We start from the raw sequence: 26,607 nt of genomic DNA, 5'->3' as shown, positions 1-26,607 counted from the left end.
ACACTCATGGTAAAACTTCGTAAAATTCTGCTGTTTGAGCAGATACGATTTTTAGTGATGACAGAAAGCAGTAAAAGAAACATCAAAGAGGCATAAAGTAAGCAGGAAAGGAAAGGACCAAGCAAAACCTAAACAAGTCAGAGTGTCTCAGGCCTCAGAAATCTAAAGGCATGCATTGACAAAGAAGCTTGGGTATATGAATAGCCTGTTTTCAACTGCTTATTTTCCTGGCTATTTTGTTTTGTTCCTCTTTGTCCTGGTTTCTTTAGTACTCTTGTACTAAAGAAAACAAGTTTTGCACATAATTTACAAATACTAGAAGTCTGAGTTACAACTCCTGGTAAATGTTTCCATCATCAATTTTCTCAAAAAGAAACAACTTACAGATTTCTATCATCTGGCTAACTACCTGGGCTGAAGAAAACAAACACAGATGAAATTAAACCACAAACTGGTGAAAGCTTCTCAATCAGTGTGTCACTCTGAGCCATGTAAAATGAGCCCTGCTGTGCAACACAAGAGGACTCCTAATACTGTTCCTACTTATAATGACTAAATTTAGACATTGAAAAAACCATCCTGAGTTCCATAGTGATATTGTTTCCCCAAACAATTTTTTTTTTTTTTTTTAATTCCCAGTATTTGCAAAGAATATAGTTTTGCATGAAGCCATCATACCGAAAATAATTTGGAAAGAATGGTATTAGTTTCAAGTTTTACCTTAGAAATTTTTCATTGCATTTTTAAATGATGCATAGCTATACGTTAAGATGTATAAATATAAGTTCTTGCAATGGATGCATTGCCATTCCTTCCACACTTTTATATTGCTGTATTATACGAGTGGACACCTCTGAGACGACACCTGTTTTGATTCTAAGGCTATTTTCAAGATTTCAGCAGGATGCTCACTTATTTATGACAAACATTTCAAGCTTTTTCTTTATTTATTGGACTAGAATGCAGAATCCTCAGCTAGGCTGCTCTCTCACAAGAGAGCAAATTTTGCAGGTCACACTGGAAAACAGTGTATTTTCAATAAAGTTAGAACATAAGCAGAAATCCCAAACACACCAAGAAACTGCCAAACCCAGCCATACCCAAATATTTGTATTTTGTGACATGTCATTCCTTAATACAAGAACAAAAGGAATAACTTGCTCTCAGGGGTGGAGCTATAATTGTCAGTCACAAATGAGTATTATATGCTATGCTTCATTATAAAGACTTCTAATATGACAGCAGCTTAAGGCACAGGTCAGGGATTTGTCCCAATTCTCTTAGCGGTTGCCACTAGATGGAGCAGATTATCTGAATAAGGATTCTCTCCAAGATAACGAGGACACAGCTAATTTAGAGCATGGTGGCTCCATATTGTCTCTGTCCTGAATACCCTGTACTTCTCTTTACAGCTGACAAAAACACAATGGTTTCTTACTGCCGTTCATAAACTACTGTACAGCAAACGATTGAAAGACAACAAAGATATTAAATATTTTAGCTGAAAGTTAGACCCATCCATCTACAGTACATAGTTAATGGATCAGAGGCCTAGATCCTTTTTTGTTATGTTTTCTTATAAAAAATAAGTCAATACCCAGATTTTGTTGAAATTGTTCTTTAAATACAAACCTTTTATCCACAATCTGCACAGGATCAGATTAATATATCTGTAATATATGCTTAGTTAAATCAATTAATTTGCATTCTTTCCATGGTCTATATGCAATTAGCTAAAGCTGACATTACACCTTTGGGAATTAGGATTTAACGGAAAAATAAAACAGGCATCAAAGAAAAGATACTCGTTTCAAATTGAGACACTGTCCAACTTCAAATTTCAATCAAAAATAGAGCAAAAGTGTCTATTTGTAACATAGGTCTGTATTGGTATTAGAAGGAAAAAAGATCATGAACACTAGCTTTTCAAAACCACAGTGACTTTGCTACAACTCAAACTTAAATAGAGAGAATAAAATTTGTTTTTTAGAAAAGGTGGAACTAATTTTTGTCGGCTGAATAAGTGTTGGACAAAAACCTAAAAATGAGCCCATAGCATTTTTAATGGATTTCTCCTTGTATGGAAATACGTACCTTCATAGGCCTTTGGGGGCAATACTGCTAGCAATTCATAAAGTTTCTGTCTGTAAACTGTTGATGGTGTTTTTAAGCAATTTCCATATGATTTGTGTATTGAAGAAAGCCTTGAAATAAAAAGCACGTCAGAGATAGGAGAGACTTTAAATTTTATGTAACACCTCATTTCATTTGTACCACACTACTGAATGCTTTTAAAATCCATGCAAATTAGAAGTACATTTTGATTTGCTTAACTAACAGTAAAAGGAAATAAATTTATTTCACATGTCCTTACAGAACGTCTGTTGTCCATTTCCAAGCGTTATTTTCATTTAATACTAGAGAAATAAACAAGCTTTCTATTTCCTTTGATTGTACCTATATTGATGAAAAGAAACTTCCATGGATATATTTCTCTAAGTCAGAGCTTAGAACCCAAATGCATTAAATTGTTCTATATTCAAAAGGCAAAAGTTTAATAAAACCCTTTCCAGCTCAGATATGAAATAAAAAAATCTCCATGTCTAAAAGATGTTTTTCCAAATATATTCTTGAACTTAATTTCTTATTTAATAAAAAATAATGGTATATAAATGCAAATGTGTATGTTTAATTAAAAAAGCAGTATATAAAAACTAACTTTAAAAAACCCTTGCAAGAAAGTCTTCCTTAGACATTTTCCACAGGACACTGGAATCTGCAAACACAAAGTCTGATTTTTGTCCCTTGAAAAGAAAGTTCTTCAGAAAGTGCACCAATCAAATACATATTACTCTAGCTTTTCAAATAATAGTTTCATACACACACTTACTGCGTCAATAAATCAACAGCACTTGGGAGAGGAGGAAGAAGTCTCTGAACAACTTCATCCGTAAGAAGACCAGCACAGTGGGAAACAAAGCTTTTAATAGCTAGAAAAGGAAAGGGGTTTCAATTTACTTGGTGTGAGAGACATTGAAGGAAAAAAAAAAAAAAAAAAAAAAAAAAAAAAAAAAAAAATCACACTAGCAAAGTAATTACACTACTGCATCACTAATGTATAAAAGTAGAAATTTAAAAAGTCAGAAGCACTGTTTTAGTGTCTCAGCTTGTACATTCATATCTTGACTTTTAATTGCATACATAACTGCAATAATTTTTTGCATTTTGTTATGAATTAAGTGATGTTATGTAACGAAATTTCATACTAATATTAATAATAAATAATATGATAATTCCATCATAATAGAATAGGATGATCAAGTGACATACTGCTTACTTTACTAGTTTCCTGTGGCGGTGCAAGAATTGTTTTATCAAGTTTTTATAAGAAGTTTTATGTTATGGTTCATTTCACTGTGCCCCCAGTTCTGTAACAGTTTGAGTTTTCTGTATAACAAGTTGTTTCATGTCAATCATCCCACCCCCCACCTATCATTGTCAATCCCCTCTCCCCCCCCACCCCCCACCTATCATTGTCAATCCCCTCTCCCCCCCCACCCCCCGCTCTGGGGCATCCTGTCTGTCACTTCAGGACCCCTCCCCTGCCTGGGAAATTCCCAGAGGGGCATCGAGTGATAGGCTGGTGCCCGGGGAAATCCCCTTTTCCCTTTTAGTCAGTGGTCAGAGGCTTAGAAGTGGACACTCCTTGTTACCCCCCGAATTCCCTGATTTGCTATCCTATTGTGACCTCCCCTGAACCCTCCCCCGCTTATAAGATTGGGGAGGGAAATTCAAAGGATCTCTCTGGCGGCCAGTTTGGATGAGCTGCGGGCTCCCGCTGCTCGGGCCTGAATAAACCATCTTTAAACCTGCTTAACCAAGAGACATCCTTTCATCTACTGCCGCAGTCACAACACTATTTGGACCAGCCGCTGCTGAGAAGCTGAGCCCAGCAGGTGAAGATAACCTGCTTGCATACCCGGACTGAAACGCTCTGGCCGCTGTGCAGATCTGAGCCAGCCAGGGGCCAGCGTCCACCCGGTGTGGAAGGGCACAGCCACAGTTTCCCATTAAAATTTAGTTCAATTACTGTACTCAAGAAACCAGTTAATATGTATATATTTTAGAGAAAACTTAACTTGAATTTAATTTCCAAAAGCACCTAGAGAATCTACCCTATTAAATACCTATTTTCTAAAGAAAAAATATTTAAAGGTTAATAGTTCAGGTACTTCTAAAGTGAAATTACTACTGAATTCCACACTTTGTGATGTATCTTCAAGAGTGAGAGAGAGGGGTGCTTACTACACCAGGGTTCAGATTTCCGGAAAGCAAAGTCCCCTTTAGTACTCTAGAATACAAGACTGAAACAGGTTAAGTATTTGAAAACCACTAGGGCAATTTCTTGGAAACCCAAATTCACAGTATTTCATGATAAAAAATGGCAACCTACCAGAGAGCAGCCACATTCAAAGCTCTTTTCTGGCTGAGAATTGCAACAACCTATTCGTAATTTTTGCCCCAGTCCTTCCACTTTCACAAACGTGTTTGAATGACTCACCAATTCTATTTTGCTTATAGTAAGTTACCTGGTAGGAAACAGAACCACTATTTTCCAAATATAATAGACTGTATAAACAACAGAACATATTCTGCTTTGGATCTTCAGTCATTATTGTAATTTGTTTGTTAAATAAGAAAAGCAACCTCCCTAATTACCATTTATTGCATGAAAATCAACTGGAAGAAGGAGAGGAAAAACTCTTTTGGGGTTTTTGTTTATTTGTTTTCTTTTGTTTGGTTTGTTGGTTTGTTTTTTGGTTTTGGTTTTTCCCCCAGAAATGAAACATATATTTATATGTAAATATTGATATATAATCATGTATGTTGAGGAGTGAATACAGCCTTTACCATCTAGTGAAAAAAAAAAAAAAAAAAAAATCAGTGAAGTGTCCTTCTTCTTTCAGAAGGAAAATTAACTAGGAGCCCAATTATAAACATGCAGAGGAAGACAGTAAATCCTGCTTACCACAGAGGGCACCAGCACGACCTTCCAGTGTTACTTGCCAGGTAAATGCATCTCCTCGTGTATTCTCTGTTTCTAGGTCTTTAGGAGATGATGGAAAGATGCACTTCCACAGTAACAGCATTCGCGGCAGATGATGTTGGACAACTGCAGGACCTGTAAATGTTGGCAGTTGTTAGGCCAATGCAAGGATTAATAAAACTAAATTTTCTTTCCTTCTTTTTTTTATTGTGTTAACAAAATCTTTACAGGAGTGAACAAAAGCATATACTACTTTCCCAGCCTTCTCATACGTAATTTCTCAAATATTTACTGTTTCAGTACTTCATTCATGGACATATTTACTAGTATGTTACCAAATCAACTTCAATCTCTGTTTTACAAAATACAGACCCTGTGGATCACCAGTCTAAAAGAATTGTAAGGACCAATAGTGATGTTCAGAAAAGCAAACATTTGTTTTAGGTTAATTAAGTATATTAAAGTAAGAAAAAAAACGGAGTTGTTGGGCAGAAGTAATACGTGGAAACATTAAAAATATGACCAGAGCCAATAAAATACATTCTTCATTAGTAATTTACTAATCACAGTCAATAATCTGACCATTAATACATCTTAGAAAGTTCTGTAAAATTTCAAATGCCTGACAAGAGTGAAATACAAATGATTAGCTAATTTTTTGCTGTGACAAATTGTTTAAAATTCTTCATGACCACTAGGACACTTAGTTAGATTCATTTTGAAATTTATTATCTATATTTAATTAACAGCAGTCCCACTCCAACCACTGTTTTTCAGACATTGCTCCCATTGAACTAATAGTAAATTTGAAATAACATTTTTATCTCAGAAAGTTTTTCTAAATATTCCAACATTTTGGTTTTTAAAAATTATTTTGCAGCAGTAAATTAGACAAACCTTCAAACTAAAAATCAGAGGCAGAACACTGAACACCTTAATGCAGATTAAGAAAAATTATAGAAAGCTACTACCTAATGCCATGAGAGCAGCTATCAAGAGCCATCCAGCCTGCATTCGCTGCAGTGAAATGCGACTGTTCTGAGAAGCAGTACACAACAAATCCTCTGCTACTGTCATGATTACCTTCAAAGTAAAAGAGAAAAACAGCATCACATTTTTGTAACTACCAAATTTTTTTAAAACACTATTTGCTATATTACCTAATCCTATTCTCTTGCTCCCAGAGGAAAAATGCCATCTTCCTCTTATGCTATGGCAATAAACTCAGGCTCATGAAGCTGCAATTCCTGACACCAGTACTAGTCTGGCTTGGCTTCAGCAGTTCTCCGGAGTACTAGGTAAGTTACTTCACTGCTTTGTACCCTCTCTTTTTTCAGCAGTAAAATGACAACTGATAATTTCCACAGGAACATGTATTGGAAGGATAGAAATGTTCTGATATTCTATTTATGTCACAATGTATGCATGACATCTATGAATTACAGCTCGGAAGAATTAATTTTCTTTTTATCCTTGTTTCACAATAAAGTCTATCATTCTCTCTGACCATTTTTCAAATCAACAAATGGTATGACTGACAAATAAATTGAAATAGTATAGTTAGAATTAATCCTATTTTAGCTGCTCCAGAATAATTGCACATGCCTGCTATGTGCTAAATGCAAGGTGACTCCACTTGTTACCAAAAGGTACCTGCAACCCACATGGAGGAACACCCTCGTGTCCTTGCACAATTACCACAGTATGCCTACAGATGCTGGAAGTATTCTGCATGTAGTTTGCTTCAATTATGTTTCACAGATGCTAAAAAATATCTTAAAACTTGCATTATGTCCAGTCTCCAAAACAAACTGCTCATAAGTCAGTATTCCAAGTAAGAAGTGTCATTATTGAAAGTATCATTAAAAAGCTTCAGTAGAGAAAACATTCTCATATAATTTTTTTCACACTTAAAATGTCATTAAAGGTTGCAAATCAAAGTGTGTTTCATGAATGTTTGAGATTTTTACTCTTCCAAAACTTCATTTGAAGTCTTTTTTCCATTCTGAAAGTATTAGTTTCCCCAATTCCACAATGCTACCAGGTGGTTGTAAATGAAGAAACGTATTTGTATAGATTCCTGATAGAGTTAATACATTTGATTCTAAAATAAAACAGTCCCTTTATAAAATTATACTACTAAAAATCACAAAAAACCTGGCATACTTAAACTACCTGTAAAGCATACGTGCTAAAAAGAATGTAATTTAATGATTTCTGATGATTTTATTCTATGTACTAGGAGGAATGCCTTATATTTGAAGGATTTTTTTAACTGAGTTATAAGCAATAGGACTGAATGTTAAATATATGTAAACTCACTAATTATTTTACTTTCTTTACGTTCCACCTGCAACTCTAATTGCCCTCTCAAAGAATGATCCCTTAATATAAATCAGCTTCTCTCCAGATCACTATTGTCTATGTTTGATATTTCCTTCTCAAAACTGCTCTATTTCACACTGATGTCTATCCGCTCCTCAGAAGAGGAGCTAGTCTGGAATCTGGCAGTGTTCCTAGGAGAGAGCAGAAAGGGGCTTTTGTCAACTGTCCTGTTCTTCCCCCTGCCAGCTTAGTACAGAATACAGTGTTCCATATTTTTTGTGACCTCCCATACCTCCTCCCTAGCCCTGTTTCATCCTATTATATTCCTCTAAAAGAAATCTTTGTTAAGAATTACATTTCTCTGTTAAGCAGAAACTTCAGCTCTGCTTAGGTGCATAGTATTTGAATGGCACTTCTTATCTACATAAATGGGATAATTACATTAATTTTGTTCTCTCTGCATGATCTTTCAGCAATAACAAGGAAAAGTTCATCAGTCAGGACTCTGAATGTCCAGAACATTCTTAATGTCCACTGATGCTGAAACAGTTATTTTCAGAAGAAAGAATATAATTTTCTACATTATGCCAAAAATTAGCATGTACTGCTGACATTTGTGATCCACCACAGTTTTCCAAACACGAGCAACTCAGCAGATAAAGTTCCCATATAAGATGGAAACAGCTCCTTCCCCCAGTCTTTATTTCTACAGGTGCATATCCTCAAAACTTCAGAGCACAGCATCTTCTGTCTGCACTAGATTGGCATCTGAGACTGAGTTAATGCAGGAAGCTGATTTCTGTTATATTCTGTAAAACAAAAGTGTGTATCTGTTGGACTTGACCGATAATTTTCAAGATAATACATAATAGCAGTTATTGCTGTAAGACTGACTAGCCCGTACACTTGAGAGTCATTCCCAAGAAATAGGAATTTCTGTTCCTGATATATGTGAGAAAAAAAAAGCATTTTGGGGTCATGGTATGCTTCAAAGTCCTTTTTTGAGGAACCAAAGTATCTCATCAGTATCACTGGGTATTGTGACTATGTCAAAAAGAAAATACGCAAATATTACTGAAAAAAAAAATATAAGAACAGTCTATATGTAAAGTATTGAGACCATACCTTCCCTTTTCCATGTGGAATTCCTAAAGGACAATGTTTTACTGCACCTAGCAAAGCAGCAACAGCAAAACTATAGCCAGTTACTGCTTCTGGGCAGGATTTCAATGCACTGAGACGTTCAATGCAACGATCCAACAGGAGGGACACATAAGAGGGCAGTGCTACTGCAATACAGCGCAAACACCAAGCTGCTGTCAGTCTAACCGAAATGCTGGGATGAAGAATGACAGCAATTACTACTTCCAGAATGCCTGAAAGATAAAATGCATAAGCACGCTTAAGAAAGAGGTAGGCAGATTGTCAAACAAGCAAAAATGTGTATATGGGACTGGCAAACATAACACAATCCAATTTCTATACTTCTCTTGAAAAAGTATTATTGTTTTTTAATTTTAAGTAATTGTAAAAAAATTAAATAATTAAGTTATTTTTAGAAAAATTTATCCTGGATGAAAAGTAACACTATGAGAAAACCTAACATATTGTACAGTTATCCCCCAACATGCATAGAAAATATCTGTAAGCTTCTGTATGAAAGCAGAAATCCATGCCATGGATGCAGCTAAATGGGAACAATAAAGGTACCCAGCTCAATCTAACTGTTTTACTATTAACATTAAGAAGTGTTGGACCTTAAATACAACCCTTAATTAAGTAAAATTTGATAAAGTGGGGGGTTTTTTTGTGTTTTTTTTTTTTTAATTAACATACTTGTATAGGTTAGGAAAGATACAGAACACTTCGGGCAATGTCTGAAATTTTCCTGCAACATGTGAGGCAGTCAACTTTCCCTCCTCCCCACTTTTTGTTAACTTTATTGGAAGAAAACAGAAAATAATACAAGAACTATGGGGGATCCTGGTTAGGAGACTGAACACCAGAGGAATAGCCATAAGAAATCAAAGAAAATCACAGTGAACAAATGAATGTAAATTTAATTTGTACTCTGGTTCACAAAATAATTCAGGGCTTGTACCTGTACTGGAGTCTTGCAGTAATGGTGCTGCTGTAGTTCTTAAGCCATGAATGAGACTTCCAAGTTCCTGAAGTGCACACACAAGCACATGCTGACTCGCTGTTACATCTGTTGTATTAATTTTTGTTTCCAAATTACCGTCACTCATTGCAGCATCTGATAACACAACAGAAGAAAAATCACCATGAAATCATTACCAAAATCAAATAAACAGATGGGAGAAAGGTTTTTGCCAAGAGAAGTTGTTTATATTACTAAATGAGCTTTTCCCATTATCATTTTCGTTTTTGTTTTCATCAAGGGTTACCTTCATTGAGACAAGTACATTTCTTCTACTGAAAGGATGGTGTAGTAACATCTGAGAGGGCAAGAGTGTGGATAAATGGAATATACCAAATTGCTTATCTTCACATGATGGGGAACGAGTAGCTAGCAAGAAGAGCGCTGTTGTCTGCCCCACCAAAAGTAACTTGAAGAAGACATACTTTGATATAAATTGCCAGATTTTACTGCATCGTAGGAAAAAAGAAAGGGAAGAAAAGAATGAAACCTTGCAAGAGAAAGCAAGAAGGCAGATACACGGAATGAAGAGGGAGGGAAAAATGTGATGTTTTTTTAAAGTCTATCTTTTGAGACACAAATCATTATGTCTGCTTAGACACAAAACAACATGCAGCTGTACACCAGAGGAAAACAGGTTATGTCCAGGATTCTCTTTCTTCTCCTCCAGAACGACAATGGTGGAAGATCAGAGGCTTTTTCTGGAAGCAGTGTACAAGACCTTATCATGCAAGAGATCTGTTTTCTCCAGGAGAAATTCTCATGCGTCATCTAGCATCATTTAGGATACTTCTTTTTTTGAACCTTCAGTAGTGTCAGCTGCTCTGAACAGGAAGGCAGGATCTGACTAGACATGCATTACCTGCCAACCTAACTTACTTTACAATACTGTCTGTGTACTATTACTGCAATTATTTCATTTGTTAATGGTTAAAATTACATTTCCCTGGAATGGAGTGTTAAAAAATCTGTATATACTTCTGTGAGTACACACATACAAAAACACACACACAACCAAATAACTAGCCCAAGCTAAAAACAAAGCAGTCCATCAAAAGCCCTGTACATTATCATGGTAATAAATCAGCACTATATGTTCTATTTCTGCAGACTCTGGATTAGGTAGTTGGACAATCACTTAATAAAGGAAAAACAGAGGCCTGAATGGATAATCTTATTAGACCCATACCTACAACTTTCTTCAGTTTCCAGATGGCCTGACAAATCTCCTTGGCAGCTGCAATCTGAGCCTTTTCCCCCAGCAGGCCTCCTACTGTAGCTCGAAGGATGAATGAAACACAGCGGCGACAGCCGATAGCGTCCATCGGGCTCTGAATAGCCTTAGGGTGAGACTGAGACACGAGATCTAGAATATGGGCTAGGAAGGCAGAGAAGTTCCTTTCAAGCCATTGTGCTCCTAATGTAGAGACAAATACCACATATGCCTAAAAGAGATTTGAAAAGAAATATATTTTAGAGCAAAATATCTGGAACTATCACTGCTAACTATCCTACATACTTATTTTTTTAAATTTTCACATTGCCACAACTAGAACACTAAACTGAAATATTTATATATTTATGCATCCATAAATCAAATATGTCCTCACTTTTAGGTATCTGCAATTTTTTATGTCTATATATTATTTTAAATTTTTTTTAATAATTTAAATTACTATCAAAACTGTTAAGGGCCCCTTCCAACTTAGCATATTCTGTGATTCTGCACTAGTAATACTGCAGGCTGCTTTGACTGTAAGTTATTTCAAGCTGCTTGCCCATGTCATCTCATTCCAGAGTGTGAGAAATGGCAGTTTACCCTGCACAGGCACTTGTTATGTAAAACATTGTGTTTGGTCTCATTGAACAACAGCTTCCAGCTATTTAACATTCTGCACATGAAGCCCAAATTTAATGTATGAATGCGTTTTAAGAACTACTATGTTACAAAACTATAACCCACAACCCAGAGAAAATGTGGTTATTAAAGGGTCTGAATCAGGGAATATTTGCAGCCCCCAAGCACTGTTCTTCAACCCAATGAATTTTAATAGTTTGCCTTGCAATGGAGGTACCATAAAAAGACTGTTTGTCACCACAAAGAGAAGGAATGCAGAATTACTTTACAAATCTAATCACCACAAGACCATTTATTCCACCACATAATAAGCTCCCCTACAATTGCTTTCTATGTGCATATGTTGAATTTCTTAAATGAATCAAGATCAAGAAAACAGAATACATAAAAATGAGAATATGCAAATGAACACACAAATTCCTCATAAGAAAGTTCACAACTACTGGGTATATCAATCAATTTCTGTATCTGCCTCAAATATGCTTTATCTTTTGTCTAACATTAACAAAAAAAATCACTCATGTACAAGAAAGGGAACTATTGTAGACAAAATAATTATACTATTAGATCCTGTTAACAGCTTACTCTTCCTGATAAATACTACTTAGGCTTCATAATGCATCAGTACATTACCCTGGCTTTACTGACTTGAAACCTGAGGAATTTAACAGGATAAAGACTTGTTAAGAGTGAAACTGCCATGGCTTCATTTTAAAGTCTGGCTTGAACAAATATAAAATCTTCCATATGCAAGAAGTCATCTTCAGCGCCTTATTTTTAAATTCACAATAAGCTGTAACTCACAAATTAATACATTTTATAACTGCAGGTATTCTCTATTCACAACCAGTGATAAATTCACAATTTTTCAGGCTTTTTTGGCAGAAACACTGCACCATTTAAACTGTTCTGATACAGTTTGAGTGTACCATCTAGCACAGTTACTTCTGTGTTAACAGAGATATGCATGAAAAACGAGACGACTTCCAAAAACCAGTACAAATAGTCAAAATATTGAACTGAGATATCGGATATATTCGTGGGAAACTAATAAAACTACCATATATATAGAACACCCTAGAAATCTCTGGCATGCATTTTCTAGGCAAATAGCTATCAAGGTATTATTGTTCCCCAGGTTTTCTATTCTCTCTGCCAAAAGTTAAAGCTTCCACTCCGCAGGAGCTGAGCGCAGAAGACAATTTGTAGCACCTTCTAGCTGTTACACTGCAAAATCTGGCAGCTTGTATCAGTAATTCAAGCTAATTTAAAGATCTTTTGCACAGAAGTTGAAATGTACTGACTAACTGCCTTACTGGCAAAGGTGGTTATCATAAAGCTGTGGGACTGTAACATACTAAAATAATCACAGCTATTCAATATACAAATGTTCACCATGACCTTTAGTCTCGATTCACAGGTTTCACATTTCAATCTCTAAAATTCAACATGTTTACATTTAAGATAGTATTTACAGGATGCAGCCAACGTGATGTTATCTGAAAAATTTATACTGTTTTTACCAGCAGGCACTACATGGCCTGGCTTCAGTCCTGTTCCGTTTACAAGATTCTATGCTTTGATCATCCTGGAACACATCAAAATAGATGCTGGGTTTTTTCCACTAAAATCTGTTTTCCTTACGTTTTATGCACTTACTTAAAGCAGAATCATCCTTTCAAAACTAGACTTGGAATTCCCTATAAAGAAGGACACTACTTCAAGTTCAAACATTTCTTGTAACTTCTCCCTTTAATTTTCAAACATAAGGAAATAAGTTTTAAATTCAAAAATTTAGGAATTTATTTATATCACTCATTTGAAATTCATATCATGTGAAGCTTTTACAAGTAGTACATATTTAATTTTCAAAATGTCACACTCTCAGGTAAACAATAACCAATATCAGAAATCTTTTTTTCTTCTCTTTCTAGTGTGACTCAAGACAAATTCTTATTTTCAAATAAATACATTTCATTAAAAATAAAAAAAAAATGAATGAAAGAAGAGATATATGCAGAGCAAAGCAATAATACAAATGTTTAGCAATCTCAGAAAATCAGAACTGATGTAATCCAAACCTGGGTGACTCCAACTCTAACATCTCTGCTGACTGAACTGGTCCCTTTCAACATATCACCACTGGCTCGTAGAAATCCACAACTTCCACGCAGAAATCCAGTTCCCAATAGCTCCATCACATCTTCCAAAGAGATTCTGCGGAAGTTATGCTTGGTAGACGCTAGGAACAGATGTACATCTTTGTAAGAATAGTTCAAAAATCTTGCAGTATTTCAGAAACAGAGTTTCAATCCTCTTAATTTTAGTAAAAATAATTTGCACAAATTTGGTAGCACAATCAAATCCGAATACCATTTGAGCATAACATCACAACAGAAACTAGGACATTTTAGCTCTCAGTGCTCCACCAAAGCACACTATTTCTCAAGCTTTTCGGCTTTAACTGCCCCTAAGTAGTTCAAACCATTACTTAATATGCATACTTACATTTACCCACCCTCAGTATTTACTATCTATGCTCCCTCTGCAAAAAGGTCCATAAGGTCTTCTCCTACCACCCACAACTTCGTGAAACCCTGGTTCTCACATATTCCAGCTTACCAGCAAAGACAACCTCTATTCCAAACCTCAGACAGGGCAGGACCCTTCCTGCTACACTTAGCCAGCTAAAGGCACAGCTACAGGTTCTCTTAGAAAAAATATCAAGTCACCTTAGCAATTAAGACAGTTCTCTAAACGAGTAAGAAAAATAAAATATGCTTGTAATTGTTTAGGAAAATTTATCCATTCCCAATTCCCATTCCATTGCTTTATTTCTTGATAGAAAGTTCATCTAAAATACATGCTGGGACACGTATGTGTAAACTTAGCACTATGACAGCACACTGTGTAAACTGACCTAAAATTTTCACTGCATTTTTCATTCTCTCTCAAGGATTCAAATGAGAAAAGGAATGAGAGGATTTAACATAAAGATGTCCAGAAAAAAATTAAACAAAACCCCCTCAATATCAGCAGGTTATCAGACCCAATGCACAAATTTCAGGACTACAAATTTCTTCATGTACTTCTCCCTCCACTTCTCCCCCAGCCCCTTCTAGTCCCTATCTAGCTTCTGCCCCACTTAGCTCTAACTTCTTTTTAATTAAAAATAACTAAAATAAGGACAAAACTCCTTGAAATAGCCAACCAAATAATTTATAAGCTTCTTATATAACCTTATCCTAGAGCCTTAGAAATAACGAGTACATTGCTTACACAGGCTAAAGGAAACTAATGAGTCTATAAAGAGGTCAGAATATTTTTTTTATTATTCTATTGAGGAAAGATAAGTGCTGATTTTTTTTTTTTTTTTCTGTAACACAGTAATTCTCTCCAAAAATTTCTGGGGGAAATACTTTCTAAACCAATATTTCAGATTCTACAATGCAAATACACAGCCTCAAGTATTTTGAAAAACAGTACGTTGGGCTTAAAGGCATGAAATTTGGCATTTTCTGGTTGTTGCACTGAAGGTCTTCTCTTTCTCTGTTGCCATTAAAAACAGCATAATCAGTCTGAATCACACTTATCCTGCATCCTATTATATTTTACTAAGATTACAGTTAGGTATTTAACTTGGGGCTTCTAAGACTAAAACCACTCACATGAAGTATTGGAGATTATAATTTTGTTCCAAGCCACTTCAGCTAACTCAAGTACTGTCTGTCAGAAAAAAAATTGTTACATGATTATTGTGTGAACAAAACTGCCTGGTAATTTCTGCTTCTGATCATGTTTAGACTCCTATCCACTGACAATCTAGATGTTGTATCAATTACTGCAGAAAAACAGCTTGAAGGTATCCTTAACTTTTTAGTTTGACAAGAGAGACTGCTTCAAATCTTACTTATTTCTAAATGGCTTAAATTAATCTTGCTTTTAAATTCCTGAAGTTACTAACTTCTCTCCATAAAACAACAATCTCATAGCAGAGAAAAAGTTTTACTAACTACTTTCCATTGTTCATTATTTTATAAAGATAGATAGATAGATTAGACACAACCAAAACCACAGCACTTCACAAGAAAAAAGTAAGAAAAAAGACCAAATCAAAGATATGAACAGTCAGAAAAAGCTTACAATGTGATTTTACTTCAGGCTTCAACAGAACTTGAGAGTTCCTTACCATTGGATGGATTTTTACACATGAGGAATGAGCAAAGAAAGCACATACTTTACCTGTTTTCTGCTTAGATGTTAGCGCTCTAGCCAATATTGTGCCTAGAAGTTTTGAAACCGCTAATCGTACATCGTAATTGGAACCTTCAAAGGATTTAAAACATAAGGTAACGACACTATCCAAGTCTGTACTCCACATAAATACTGCTTCATTCTGAAGTTCAAGAAGACACTAGACAAAAAAAGGGAAATAGAAGTGTTTTGACATGGAAAAGCACTCAGTAAAAATTTTAATTTTGTACACAATACACTGAGTTCTCCCTAACAAAATAAGTATCTTGCTTCATACCAAAATTACTTGAATTTTTTCTGCCAAGTTAATATCAAAGAAACACAGATAAGCAAACAATGTTTTTACTTCATGTGTTCATACTCACTAAACCAGAATTTTACGTTTTAGGGAACTACTTAAAACAGCTATCGGAGCAGTTTACCTTTGCAGCAGCACAGCGGACAGCCATGGATCGGTCTGTCAAACACGATCGGGCAGCTTTGTAAATATCTCTATGACAGGGGATAGCAGCAGCTCCTAAACCATTTAATATATTTTGCAAACTAAGCATGATTTCATAACGACCTTGAGACTGAAAAATCAAAAAGAGAAATGTTAAAGTTTTGTAACCCTAAGTTCTTTGGAAATACAAGTACTGAAATAGGTAAAAAATGGCTGGGTGTTTTAGAGATCTATTTATACTGAAATAAATTAAAGCAGATAACTTGCCCCAAAACTCTATAAGCAAATGAAAAAAGTAATTCTGCATTCTACTGAAAAGCAATAATTACAATTATAAAACCCAAAACAAAGGAGCTATAGAAAAAATGGACTCATTAATAATGTAATTAAATTTTCTAAATCATCAAGTACTTTCATGAAATCAGATAAAGAAAAGCTGTGATCCATCCTTTTATAGTCATAATCCATTAACTCTAGTACTTCTTTAGAATTTAGACACTGATTTTTATCTGACTTTTCAAAACTTTTTTTTTTTTTGTATTTTGGTATCATGCATTTTCTCTTATTCATTGGTCCAGCTATCAACAGTAAAAATCCTTTTATTTTTCCAGTCATTTTTTAAACATGCCGTTCCAATACCTCTGCATTCTTCATTGCTTTAAGCACATTCCCAACGGTGTCAGTAAAACTGTTTCCCAAAATTCTTCCCAATTTTTTGTATAAATAGCCCAAGCATACCACCGCAGCACTAAAACAAAAGCAAATCCAAAGACGCGTGAAAATGGATGCAGTAAGAGATGAAAGATGACTGAAGTAATCAATGCGCAAACAGCAAAATAACTCAACAGGATGTCCCAAAAATGTAAGTGGATCATCAAAAGGGAAAAAAAATGGTTTGTATATGGTATACGCCCTCTAGAAGAAATGCAGATACAAGGGTAGCTAAAGTAACTTGGATAATACAAGAATCCAGGTAATACAATCTTCAAGTACATTTTACAAAAGGGATACAATTTTCATATCCACCTTTCAACCTTAACGTTAATTTCTTACTAAGCGTGCTCTGTGTCATGCTGCAGCAGATGCTGCCAGAAATAGTCAGGGATGGGTTTATTTACAATTTGATGGTTTACAGTAGACTGCAAATGGTCTAATAATTACAATTCTGTCATTTATGTATCACAATGAGTAATAAGGAAATACTTTGAAGAAAATGAAACTATACACCCATGTCCTTTTCACTATAGACAGATTCTGAATTTAACAATCAGGTGAAATACCTGACAACTGGACTCTGTGTGCCCATTGGCCTTTCCTTTAACAAATGCGAAAAATGCTAATATTGAGCCAAAAAAAAAAAAAGAGGTGCCTAATGAAAGAGCATTTTCCTTTGAATAATTAATTAATGAAAACACTTTGATTTTGTATTGACAGATCTAAAACTAAACCAATTAATTTCCTGACTACAAGGAGAAAAATAATTATATGTTTAATCAGCTTTCAGCTCTTTTCTAGACCTACTTAAATATGCAGACATTGCTTAGCTTCCCCTTCAACAAAACGTTTTGCTTATTCCCCAATTGAATTCAAGTTCCACATATATAATTTTAAATTCTCATACTGAATCTATTCTTAATTTTAAAAATATATTTACTATTTGCAGTAACTCCCTAAACGCACAGTAAAGTGAACAAACCTAGTATCTTTTATCTCTTATTGTACTACAATATTACTTTCATTAAAAACCTGGGTCTTGTTATTGCTTTTATCCAACTCAATACACACCAACAGTTTGGATTTAAATTTTGTTCGTGGTGTGCTTTGACATAAAATTACAATTTTCCAATTTCCCTTCACAGGTACCCTCCTGAATAAAGTAATAAGCTGCATTCATGCTGCATGACCAACTGTTTATCTGATTTGGTAGAGCATTCGTATCACGCTGAGTTTTAGTAGCAGATGAGCACCTAAAGTTGTGTTTAAAATGTTTGCCTAAAACATTTTCATCTTCCGCCTATATGAAAGAAGAAAAGTGATAATCTATGAGATAAGAGACCAATTCACCGGAATCTGTATTTAAAGGAGTTCCCAGGTGTATCAACATATTGTGAACGCTGACGGTGAAGTGTTGCTACGAGACAACATGGGCATGCATGCTAAATATGGACAGATGGCAAAGACAACACTTTAATCAAGATCAAAACAAAACAAAGCCAATTTTCTACACTGAACACCAAGTATTTGCAGCCTAGGATGAAAGATTTTATTCAACACACAGTTCTGTAGGTCCAATTATCTTCTGTAGCCTGTTGTCGTTGTGTCAGTTCTACCAGAAATCCCTTTACCAAAACTTTATTGAAGAAAATAATATTTTACAATTACCTTTTTCTCCATCTCTTTCTTCCTCTCCTTACCACTACTTACATACCCAGGAATATTCTGTACACTGCCACCTCTCTCTCTGCCCCCCAGCCGCTACTCTGCATTCTGGCTCCGGTTATCTCCCATTTCTGCTTTACTGCCAATGGCCTCCCCCATCCCTCCTGGATGTGCTGACATCATCACACTTCCTCCAGTGTGGCACATCACAGCAGAAGGGGGAAGACCTGCAGAGCTCTGTCCCACACTACAATTCAACTCTAAAGGTAATGCATATCATTGTTAAGAATCTAGTATAGCAGTAGTTTACTTTGCAAGACTAAGACCCTTTATAGCAAACTTATTCTTAACTTGAAAGATTGCACAAGGGGTCAACTGGAATAAGGAAACAAAAAAAAAATGGTATTGGAAACTAGAAGTGACTCCTTGCAAAATCTATTTTCAGGAATCTTTACTTGTGTTGTCCGAAACAGGTTTAGCACGTGAAGTAAAGGAGGACGAGATATCCTGCTCTGCTTTCAATACCATATCATTAATGCACAAGGATGTTTTACTACCTCATCTTTACTACCTTCATCTTTAATTTGCTTCACTATAGTGAGAGATGTGCATAATTGCAGGAATGAAGGTTATTCATAACATTTCTGACAAAGATTTGGCTTCACATTCTGAAGTAACAGTTCATGTTTCTCTGCTCTGTTGGTTAGGCTTTCAGTATTTAGTTACTAACACTTCAGATGTTTTTAACTATATCCAGTTTCTCAGCTGAATAAGAAATGCACTCAGGGAACTGTCTTTTATACCTGGAGTTGTACTTGTCTGTTCTACTGCTCTTCTCAGCACTATTATTAACTTTTCCTTGTTTTGGAAGCACCTGCCCTCCCATAACTCTGTTATCCACTGCTGGTATTCTCCCTGGCCTGACTTTCAATCCTCTGGCTGGGGACCACCCAGTGTTTTCTACCCTTTTGGTTCCAGATCCACAAATACAATATAGACTACCAGCACAATCTTTGGTTTTTTACATATTTTGTGGCAGTGAACTCAGATGCATCTCACACTTAAACTTGTCTCGTTATTAAAGGATTTGAAGCTTGAGGGTGAAAACACACTTACAGTTTTGTAGGCAGATAACTTGGTGAGTCATCTTTACTCCGAATGAGTTCATTGCATTTGTCAATTGTTTGGTAAACAGAAAAAGTGTCTCCAGTGCTATAAAGTACAGCTAAATTCTTGGCAAGAAGCCGTCTGGTAGGAGGTCCTGGTGAATTGTTTAATAAAGAAGTCAATTGTTCAACCAGTTTCTTCTGGTTTTCCCTTATTTCAGCCTGGAAATAAAATCAGTAACCACTTAAAGTTCAGTTAAATTTAAAAGTTAGTTACAGATAATTAATGTAAATTATCTTTACTTTTCATTATTACCATTCTGATAATGACATTCTGAACTACAAAGGAACTGCATTTTTATACTTAAAGAAAAGACATTTCAAGTATGTGACTATTTTATTCCTCTTAAAAAAATCCAACATTTTTTCAGAGCACAATTATTGCTAGTAGAATTTCAAGAGTATTTTCCCTGCAGCATGTCTATACTTTAATATTTCTCAAAGCTGCCTTTTCTTTCCTTTTTTATGCTTGCTTTAAAATAAAAGAATTCATAGATATATAGTAAGTTTAGTAGCAAAGAAGAATTTAAAGAAGCTGAGTTTCAAGAACTTGAGCATTAGAAAAGAAAGAACTTCCCTTAAAACAATTATCCAGCCTTACATAATTTTTAATACCCTTAAAAAAAAAAAAAGAACCTTGCACTGTTTCTCATTTACATATTTTCATCACAACCCTTAAACAGCATTATTTTGGTTAGTTTACATAAGCTATTTAATATGTGAATTAAACAATCGGAAAGTTGGCTGGAAACAGATCTTTTATCATTTGACTACGAAAATTTAAAAAAAAAACCAAAAAAACAACAAAGAGAAAGATGTTACATTCCTTCCTGGTAGAGAAGCCTCAAATAATTGTGCAACACTAGGTGGAAGCATTACTGACATTCTTCATAATGGGGCTGCAAAATCTTGCAGTAATAATTTGAGTTAAAAAATACGTAAAAATCCTTTCATTGGGCAAGTGGCTCTGTCACTAGAAGGGCTACGACCAAGAACTTGTAAATTCTTCTAAATTTGAAGCCAACAGAAAGCTGCTGCTAACACTGAATATACTTTTACTCCTTGTACATACAAGACATGAGGCAAATATCATTGCATACTGCTCTTTGAGTCTAAACAAAATAACAAAAAGACAGACTTTTCTCCTCAAGTCTCATTACACTTACTCTGCTAGTCATTGGTAAAAGTTTTTCCAAAAACTGTAACCATTCAAAAATGAACTCTGCTTTTTGAAATTCACCAAGCTGGTTATAAGCTTCTTCATTAAGCAGTAAACTGTGAGCTAACTCCATTCCTTGAAAATTTCCTCAAATTTCCCAACAGTGCAGAATGAAAAAAAATCCAATGAACTACCAAAACTGCATTAATCACTTTTCTTCCTCATTAATATCTGGCAAATCAGAAGTTTTACACCTAAACAGAAAAAAAAAAAAAGAAAAAAAAAGTTAATAAAAAGTTATACAACTATATCATACATAATATTCATACTTGACTTACTAAAGTGAAAATTTCAAAGAAAAGCCTAATATAAAAAGGAAGTTATGTCAGTTTTATTAAGATGTCCTTAGTAATACCAAATGTTTTTGAAAATGAAATAATGGTATTGATGTAATATGCCATTTGAAGTTAAATATACTTCTGAATGTATCAGGACTGATTTTCCCTCACCCTGTTTTGCATGAAGTGAGGTTTTCTAGTCCTTAATTATATACCTGAAAGTAATGACCAACTGACCTCAAACAATGATATTGTTATCAAGAACAAAGTACAACAAAAGCTGCAACAATTAACAAACTCCTGTTAACTATATTCACAAATATAAATGCTGACAGATTATTCAAACACTTCAAGTATTCTCAGTGACAAGCAAGGCATAAAAAGCCCCCAGAATGTCATTGCTGAGCAAACCTCTAATAATCTCTTTTGGAAAAAAAACCCCAAACCTCAACAGATGGTTTTAAAACTCAAAGTTCAAAAAAAGTTATGTTTTATTTGTGTCTCTCAGACTATTTCAGGAATTTCCACATTGTTGATAAGCAAACCAAGATGGAAAATACTTCTAATGATATCTTCCCCTCCAATATCTAAATGCCATATAGCCTCAAAATACAAAATACAACATTCTGTAGGCTTCACAAATAAACAGTCAGGGAGATTCTGGTAAAATGTCAACCATATTTTAAACTCCCAAGCAAGTTATCCTTCTCAGAGGTCACTAAGACTGCTGAACACAGTTTTTCTTATGCAATAACAATATTATAGTGTAAAATGATCCCTCAGAAAGTAGATGGGCAATATAAAGCATTGGTAAATAATTCAGTACTCAGGTTGTCATCAAACACTGAGCAGAAGGTTACCTTTACCACCTGCTACACATTTTTATGTAAAATTTACTCACACACACACAAAAAATAGTCACATTTAATTTATTATAATGAACTGTCATTTCAAATCTACCTGAAATACCAAGCAGCTTGACAAGGTACCACACTATAAAATGGCAAGCAGATCTAAATACACATAGCACATTATACCTCTGCATATTTTTTCTGCCTAGGTACATAGAAGTTCATAATTCACCCCTAGAACACTCACAGAATTTAGCTCTATCCTCACATTTTTTGAAACATACCAAAAAAAGCAGGATTAAGTGTAGAGTTTCATCACTGCTCAGCATGAAAATTACATGTATAGGTCACAAATGCTCCTTTTCTTCCCCTCACCCAAAGCCTGTTCTAATGTTCACCACCTCCAAACCACCTACCTCAGCAACTTATCCAATTTATATACTCATCTCAGGGTTACAACTCACAGCTGTTTTCCCTGACTGAAAAGATCATGTTCCCAGACATTGGCACTTAACTTACCTAGCAGATAATTTCTCCTCATTGTAAAAACTGTCACTCTGCTGCTCCAGGCTTTTGGATAAAGGATGTTAAGAACTCAATTTTCTAGGAAAATAATTAATACAAAGATCATTGTTAGGAATGAAAGCACATAAGATAAAGTGTTTCTACAGAAAGCAAGAATTCCAAAGTCTTGCAATACCAACAAAGTTTATTAAGCAGTAGCTCATCAAAAAAAGACTGGACTTCCATGATTATTACTAGCTCTTTATATGCTACATTTAAATTCAGCAGACCCACCACGTACACCATACAACTGGGTTCATTTAACTACTGAAATCACCTTTCTCATTTCTGTTTTGTTAACACAGTTTCATTCTAAACCAGTAAAAAGCAAGTTCAAACAGCACCATAACCGTAATAGTTTTCTAGAAAGATTATCCAACAACCAGCAGAACTGGCAAAGGTGATTCAGCTGTCCTGAAAAATTCATGTACAATACTATCAATAGTATTGATTACCATTATCAATCCATTCTCCTAGCCTCTAGACATAGTTTTGAATTCATGGGCAAAAACATTTCCTTTCAAAACTCATTCAACTTGAACTTATTCTGGCAGGACATGAAATACAGGTTGCATGTTATTTTGAAAGCATTCCCTTTTCAATCACTCTTCAAAAGACTGAAGCTGAAAACAAATAAGAAGTACATGTAAATATCAGAGTAATCAAATTTCTTTTTTCCTGGTGAACCAGTGTTCAGCCTGCTAAAGAAAAGGTTCAAGATGACCTCACAGCCTTCAAAAGGGAAGGTTACCAACAGGATGAAGACAGATTCTTTACTTCAAGGAAGTTTCCCTCTTGATAGGAAAAAAAAAGATTCACTGTAAGGATTATCAGCCACTGGGACTGGTGTTGGTAAATTGCAGAACCTGTACCCTCAGGGGTTTCTAACACTTGACTGGGCAACGCTCTAAGCAACAGCTTCTCAAGTTATTGTAACTTGTTTCTAAACAAAACACTTCAATTGTATAAGCACACATTTGCAAAACCAGTATAACTGTATTTATTTATTTTTAGCCTAAATTAAAGAAAGAAAAAATGTTCTGGTGTAATTGCTGATCTTAATAATGAACACCTGCTAACATGGCCAGAAACACTAGCATTGCTCAAAGAAAAGACTATTAGGACTGAATTACAAAGGCTGACTGTTTATTATGCAAGAATTAAGTTTTGTAGAAACAGAACTATCCATGCAGGAAAAAAAAAAAAAAAAAAAAAAGTCCCAGACCTGAACTTTCCACTGCTGATAACAAGCAAACCTCGATTCCATGAACCTGTATAGAAAGCAGCATACTCCCTACCCTGTGCAAACAAACTTATTCCAAACACTTAGTGAAGTACCCTTCAATAAGCTGTAAGCCTGCACACCAGGGATATTCATGAAGTTTCAAAAGTAATGATAAAAGAAGGGCACATGCATACAAACTTGGGAGAAGCAGGGCAAGAATGTAGGGCAATAAGTTCTCCTGCAGCACGCTGGTTTTGCAGAGAACAGAGCAAAAGGCGCAGTGCTCACAGCGCAAAGTGGAACACCAGCACAGAACTTGGGAACGAGCTGCATTCAATTAGTAACAAATAATGTCCTTGTTATGTATACAAGATGTTTCCAGGCAATTTCTAAGTGCAGAAGAAAACATCAAACCCAAAGCCACACTGTCCACACACTGGTGGGACTCTGCTGTAATTGGAGACGCGGCACAGCCACGCTCTGGGCTGGTCAAGCACCAGGAAAGAGTGAACGTTCTGTCAGCAACTGGAGCTGCTTGGCCATCACCAGCAGCAGTAAATCAATGCAAATACAACAGAAGCATGTAAAGATGCACCTCTATTTACAAGAAACCCTCTTTTAGAAATGCTGAATTACTTGATAGTGCTTTTCCCCTGGTGTTATAATTTTGATGCTTCTCAATATAAAAAAGAAGTCTGGGGATAAAATGTGAAATTTAATTAAATGAAATGTATATTACGCCATCAAGCAAAATAAAAAGGGATGCCTTATGAAATCTTCATTTGCCAACCAACATGATGCACCATCCTTTTGATTTTGTCTTTAGGCAACTGAAGCAATTACAAGAATTACTTTCCCATCAGTACTACAAGAACATATCAATCAAAAACCCCTCTTCTTTTTTTTCCTGTGAGCTAAGTTTATTTTACATTTACACTACGCACAAAACTGGCACAAAGGTTTATTCGCCAAGGCAGAAGTTATTCTGACTTACTACTAAAAATTTTTTTTTCATTTATCAACTGCCAATTTGACAAGCAAGATTGCTCAAGACTGGTCAGAAAAGAGCACTGAAAAGCTCTTGGAGCAAGCACCAGATGGAATGTCACTCTGTAAACTGAAAGGAATACAGGGTGCTTCAAGCACAAAAAGGCAACAGCAATTGTATTTTTGAAATTTCTGACAAACCACAGTGAGAAAAAAGGGACTTGCAGTCTTTAAATAAAAGATGACTCATCCAGGGTAAGACTGATCTGAGTAGCTGCCTTTAACAACTGTCCTTCAAATGTGAGAACCAATAGACCACCCATGATAGAGTTTTAACAGAGTAAAAAACTCAGATAGATGTTATGTGGATCAAGTTCATTCCAAGCTAGGTAATCTCCACAGGCTTTAAAAGATGAGGGAAGCAGAGCAGAGACTGCTGTATAACTTTCACATGGAAATCTGAGTCAAAAATAATAATGTTACCAATGAAAAAGCAATGAACAATAATGGCAACTTAATGAGTTTCACTCTTCCTTCCAATTCTTGACATATTTTGCTTATTCACAAAAAAATGAGAAGTACCAAAAAAGTAATCCCTCTCTAAAAAATCAGCCTTAGAATTAGGGCTCATTATTTCAATGAAGATTGACACAACTACCACACAGACCAAGTTTGTACTTATGAATTTATTTTCTTTTAAATTTTTTCACATTTTATCTCTGTTCCGGCAGTTTGCCTCTCTTTGCCAGGAACAAATGCTGCTCAAACAGAAATTTGATCAACCTCAGTTCTCTGAGCATGATGCTCAGGTGAGGATCTAATGCACAATCTAGATGAGGGTCTAAGTTCTTTACCCCTACTTTGTAGTGAAGAAAATAAAGTGCCATTAAACTTATCTTAGTAATAATTATTTGTATTTTTCTGATTTCAAAAGTATTAACATAATTCTGCACTAAATCTGACATAATACACTTGTGGATTCAATTTTGTACCAATGACTAATCCAGCAGAGACACAAGTACATATTATTCCTCTAAGAAAGTACTGCTGCTACTCATTGACAGTAATGAGTAACAGTAAAAAAAGAATAATGAATAATTTAGATGAAAAATGACCAGTAATAATAACAACCAGTGTTTTCATAACAGCTGCCATTGAGCTGACTACACAATCAATGCCACAACCACCTTGCTGCTGTAAAACAGAGCTGAGGCACATTTGCTAGCTTCAAGATGACCCTCACTGCACCGCAGTGATACTTCAACAGATTCAAATCCACGTTCTTTTTTTCAGGAAGCAAGATTTATTACCACACGCCTAACAAGTGAACCAGTACGTTTAAGTGAAAGCCTTCCAGCCTGACACGTTTAATTCCAGCCATTAACAGCTGAGATCAATGTTAGTCCTGCAGCGCTGTTTAAAAGTTTAATGGGATGATCGTTAGCAGTGCATCTGAGCTGACTGCATGGAGAGACAGAGATGCTCGAACCTTTGTTACACCCTCACACGTACCTGTTTAGTGTCTTCCAAATATAAACAAAAACTCCTGCCCAGCTCCCTTGGACTCACTTCTGACAAGAGAAACTGAGGATGATGGTCTTTGCCAGCCGGGCAGAAAAACCTCAGCCAAACGCAGCTACCAATGAATGAAACAAACTAAAATCCAATAGTTACAGTGTACTATTTATGCTAGTAGGCAAAAATAAAGAGGCCCCCACGCCTGGAGAAGGCAGAAAGTGCAGATTCAAACTCCAGCAACTTCAAATGGGAGATATGACTGCCCAGGAAATTTATAGCACACACAGAAATAATCTGATTTAAATAAACCAAAATTACAAAATGTCAGTAATT

At 35.4% G+C, this 26,607-nt stretch overlaps 1 protein-coding gene across 10 annotated transcripts in view; it reads right to left on the bottom strand.

The window, feature by feature from the left end:
• HEATR5A (HEAT repeat containing 5A) overlaps positions 1-26,607 on the bottom strand; it is a 66,196-nt gene that overhangs the window by 34,712 nt on the left and 4,877 nt on the right. For 6 of the 10 annotated variants that reach the window (XM_058420858.1, XM_058420860.1, XM_058420861.1 and 3 more), the window contains exons 2-15: positions 22,500-22,583; positions 20,799-21,045; positions 19,583-19,794; positions 16,727-16,835; positions 16,068-16,217; positions 15,634-15,805; positions 13,473-13,633; positions 10,723-10,978; positions 9,474-9,629; positions 8,498-8,748; positions 6,019-6,130; positions 5,030-5,182; positions 2,891-2,990; positions 2,095-2,204 (exon numbers count right to left, since the gene is read on the bottom strand). In XM_058420858.1, the coding sequence (XP_058276841.1) occupies positions 2,095-2,204; positions 2,891-2,990; positions 5,030-5,182; positions 6,019-6,130; positions 8,498-8,748; positions 9,474-9,629; positions 10,723-10,978; positions 13,473-13,633; positions 15,634-15,805; positions 16,068-16,217; positions 16,727-16,835; positions 19,583-19,794; positions 20,799-20,924 (2,068 nt within the window). In that variant the 5' untranslated portion in view covers positions 20,925-21,045; positions 22,500-22,583. Of the gene's footprint in view, positions 1-2,094; positions 2,205-2,890; positions 2,991-5,029; positions 5,183-6,018; positions 6,131-8,497; positions 8,749-9,473; positions 9,630-10,722; positions 10,979-13,472; positions 13,634-15,633; positions 15,806-16,067; positions 16,218-16,726; positions 16,836-19,582; positions 19,795-20,798; positions 21,046-22,264; positions 22,391-22,499; positions 22,584-26,607 lie in introns of those variants that run through there. The other 4 variants (XM_040066820.2, XM_040066823.2, XM_058420859.1 and 1 more) reach the window with 3 other exon arrangements.

The sequence above is a fragment of the Hirundo rustica genome, chromosome 6, assembly GCF_015227805.2.
Source record: "Hirundo rustica isolate bHirRus1 chromosome 6, bHirRus1.pri.v3, whole genome shotgun sequence".
NCBI classification, from domain to species: Eukaryota; Metazoa; Chordata; class Aves; order Passeriformes; family Hirundinidae; genus Hirundo; species Hirundo rustica.
The sequence above is the reverse complement of the archived record's forward strand: the minus strand, read 5'-3'. Positions and strand labels throughout refer to the sequence as shown.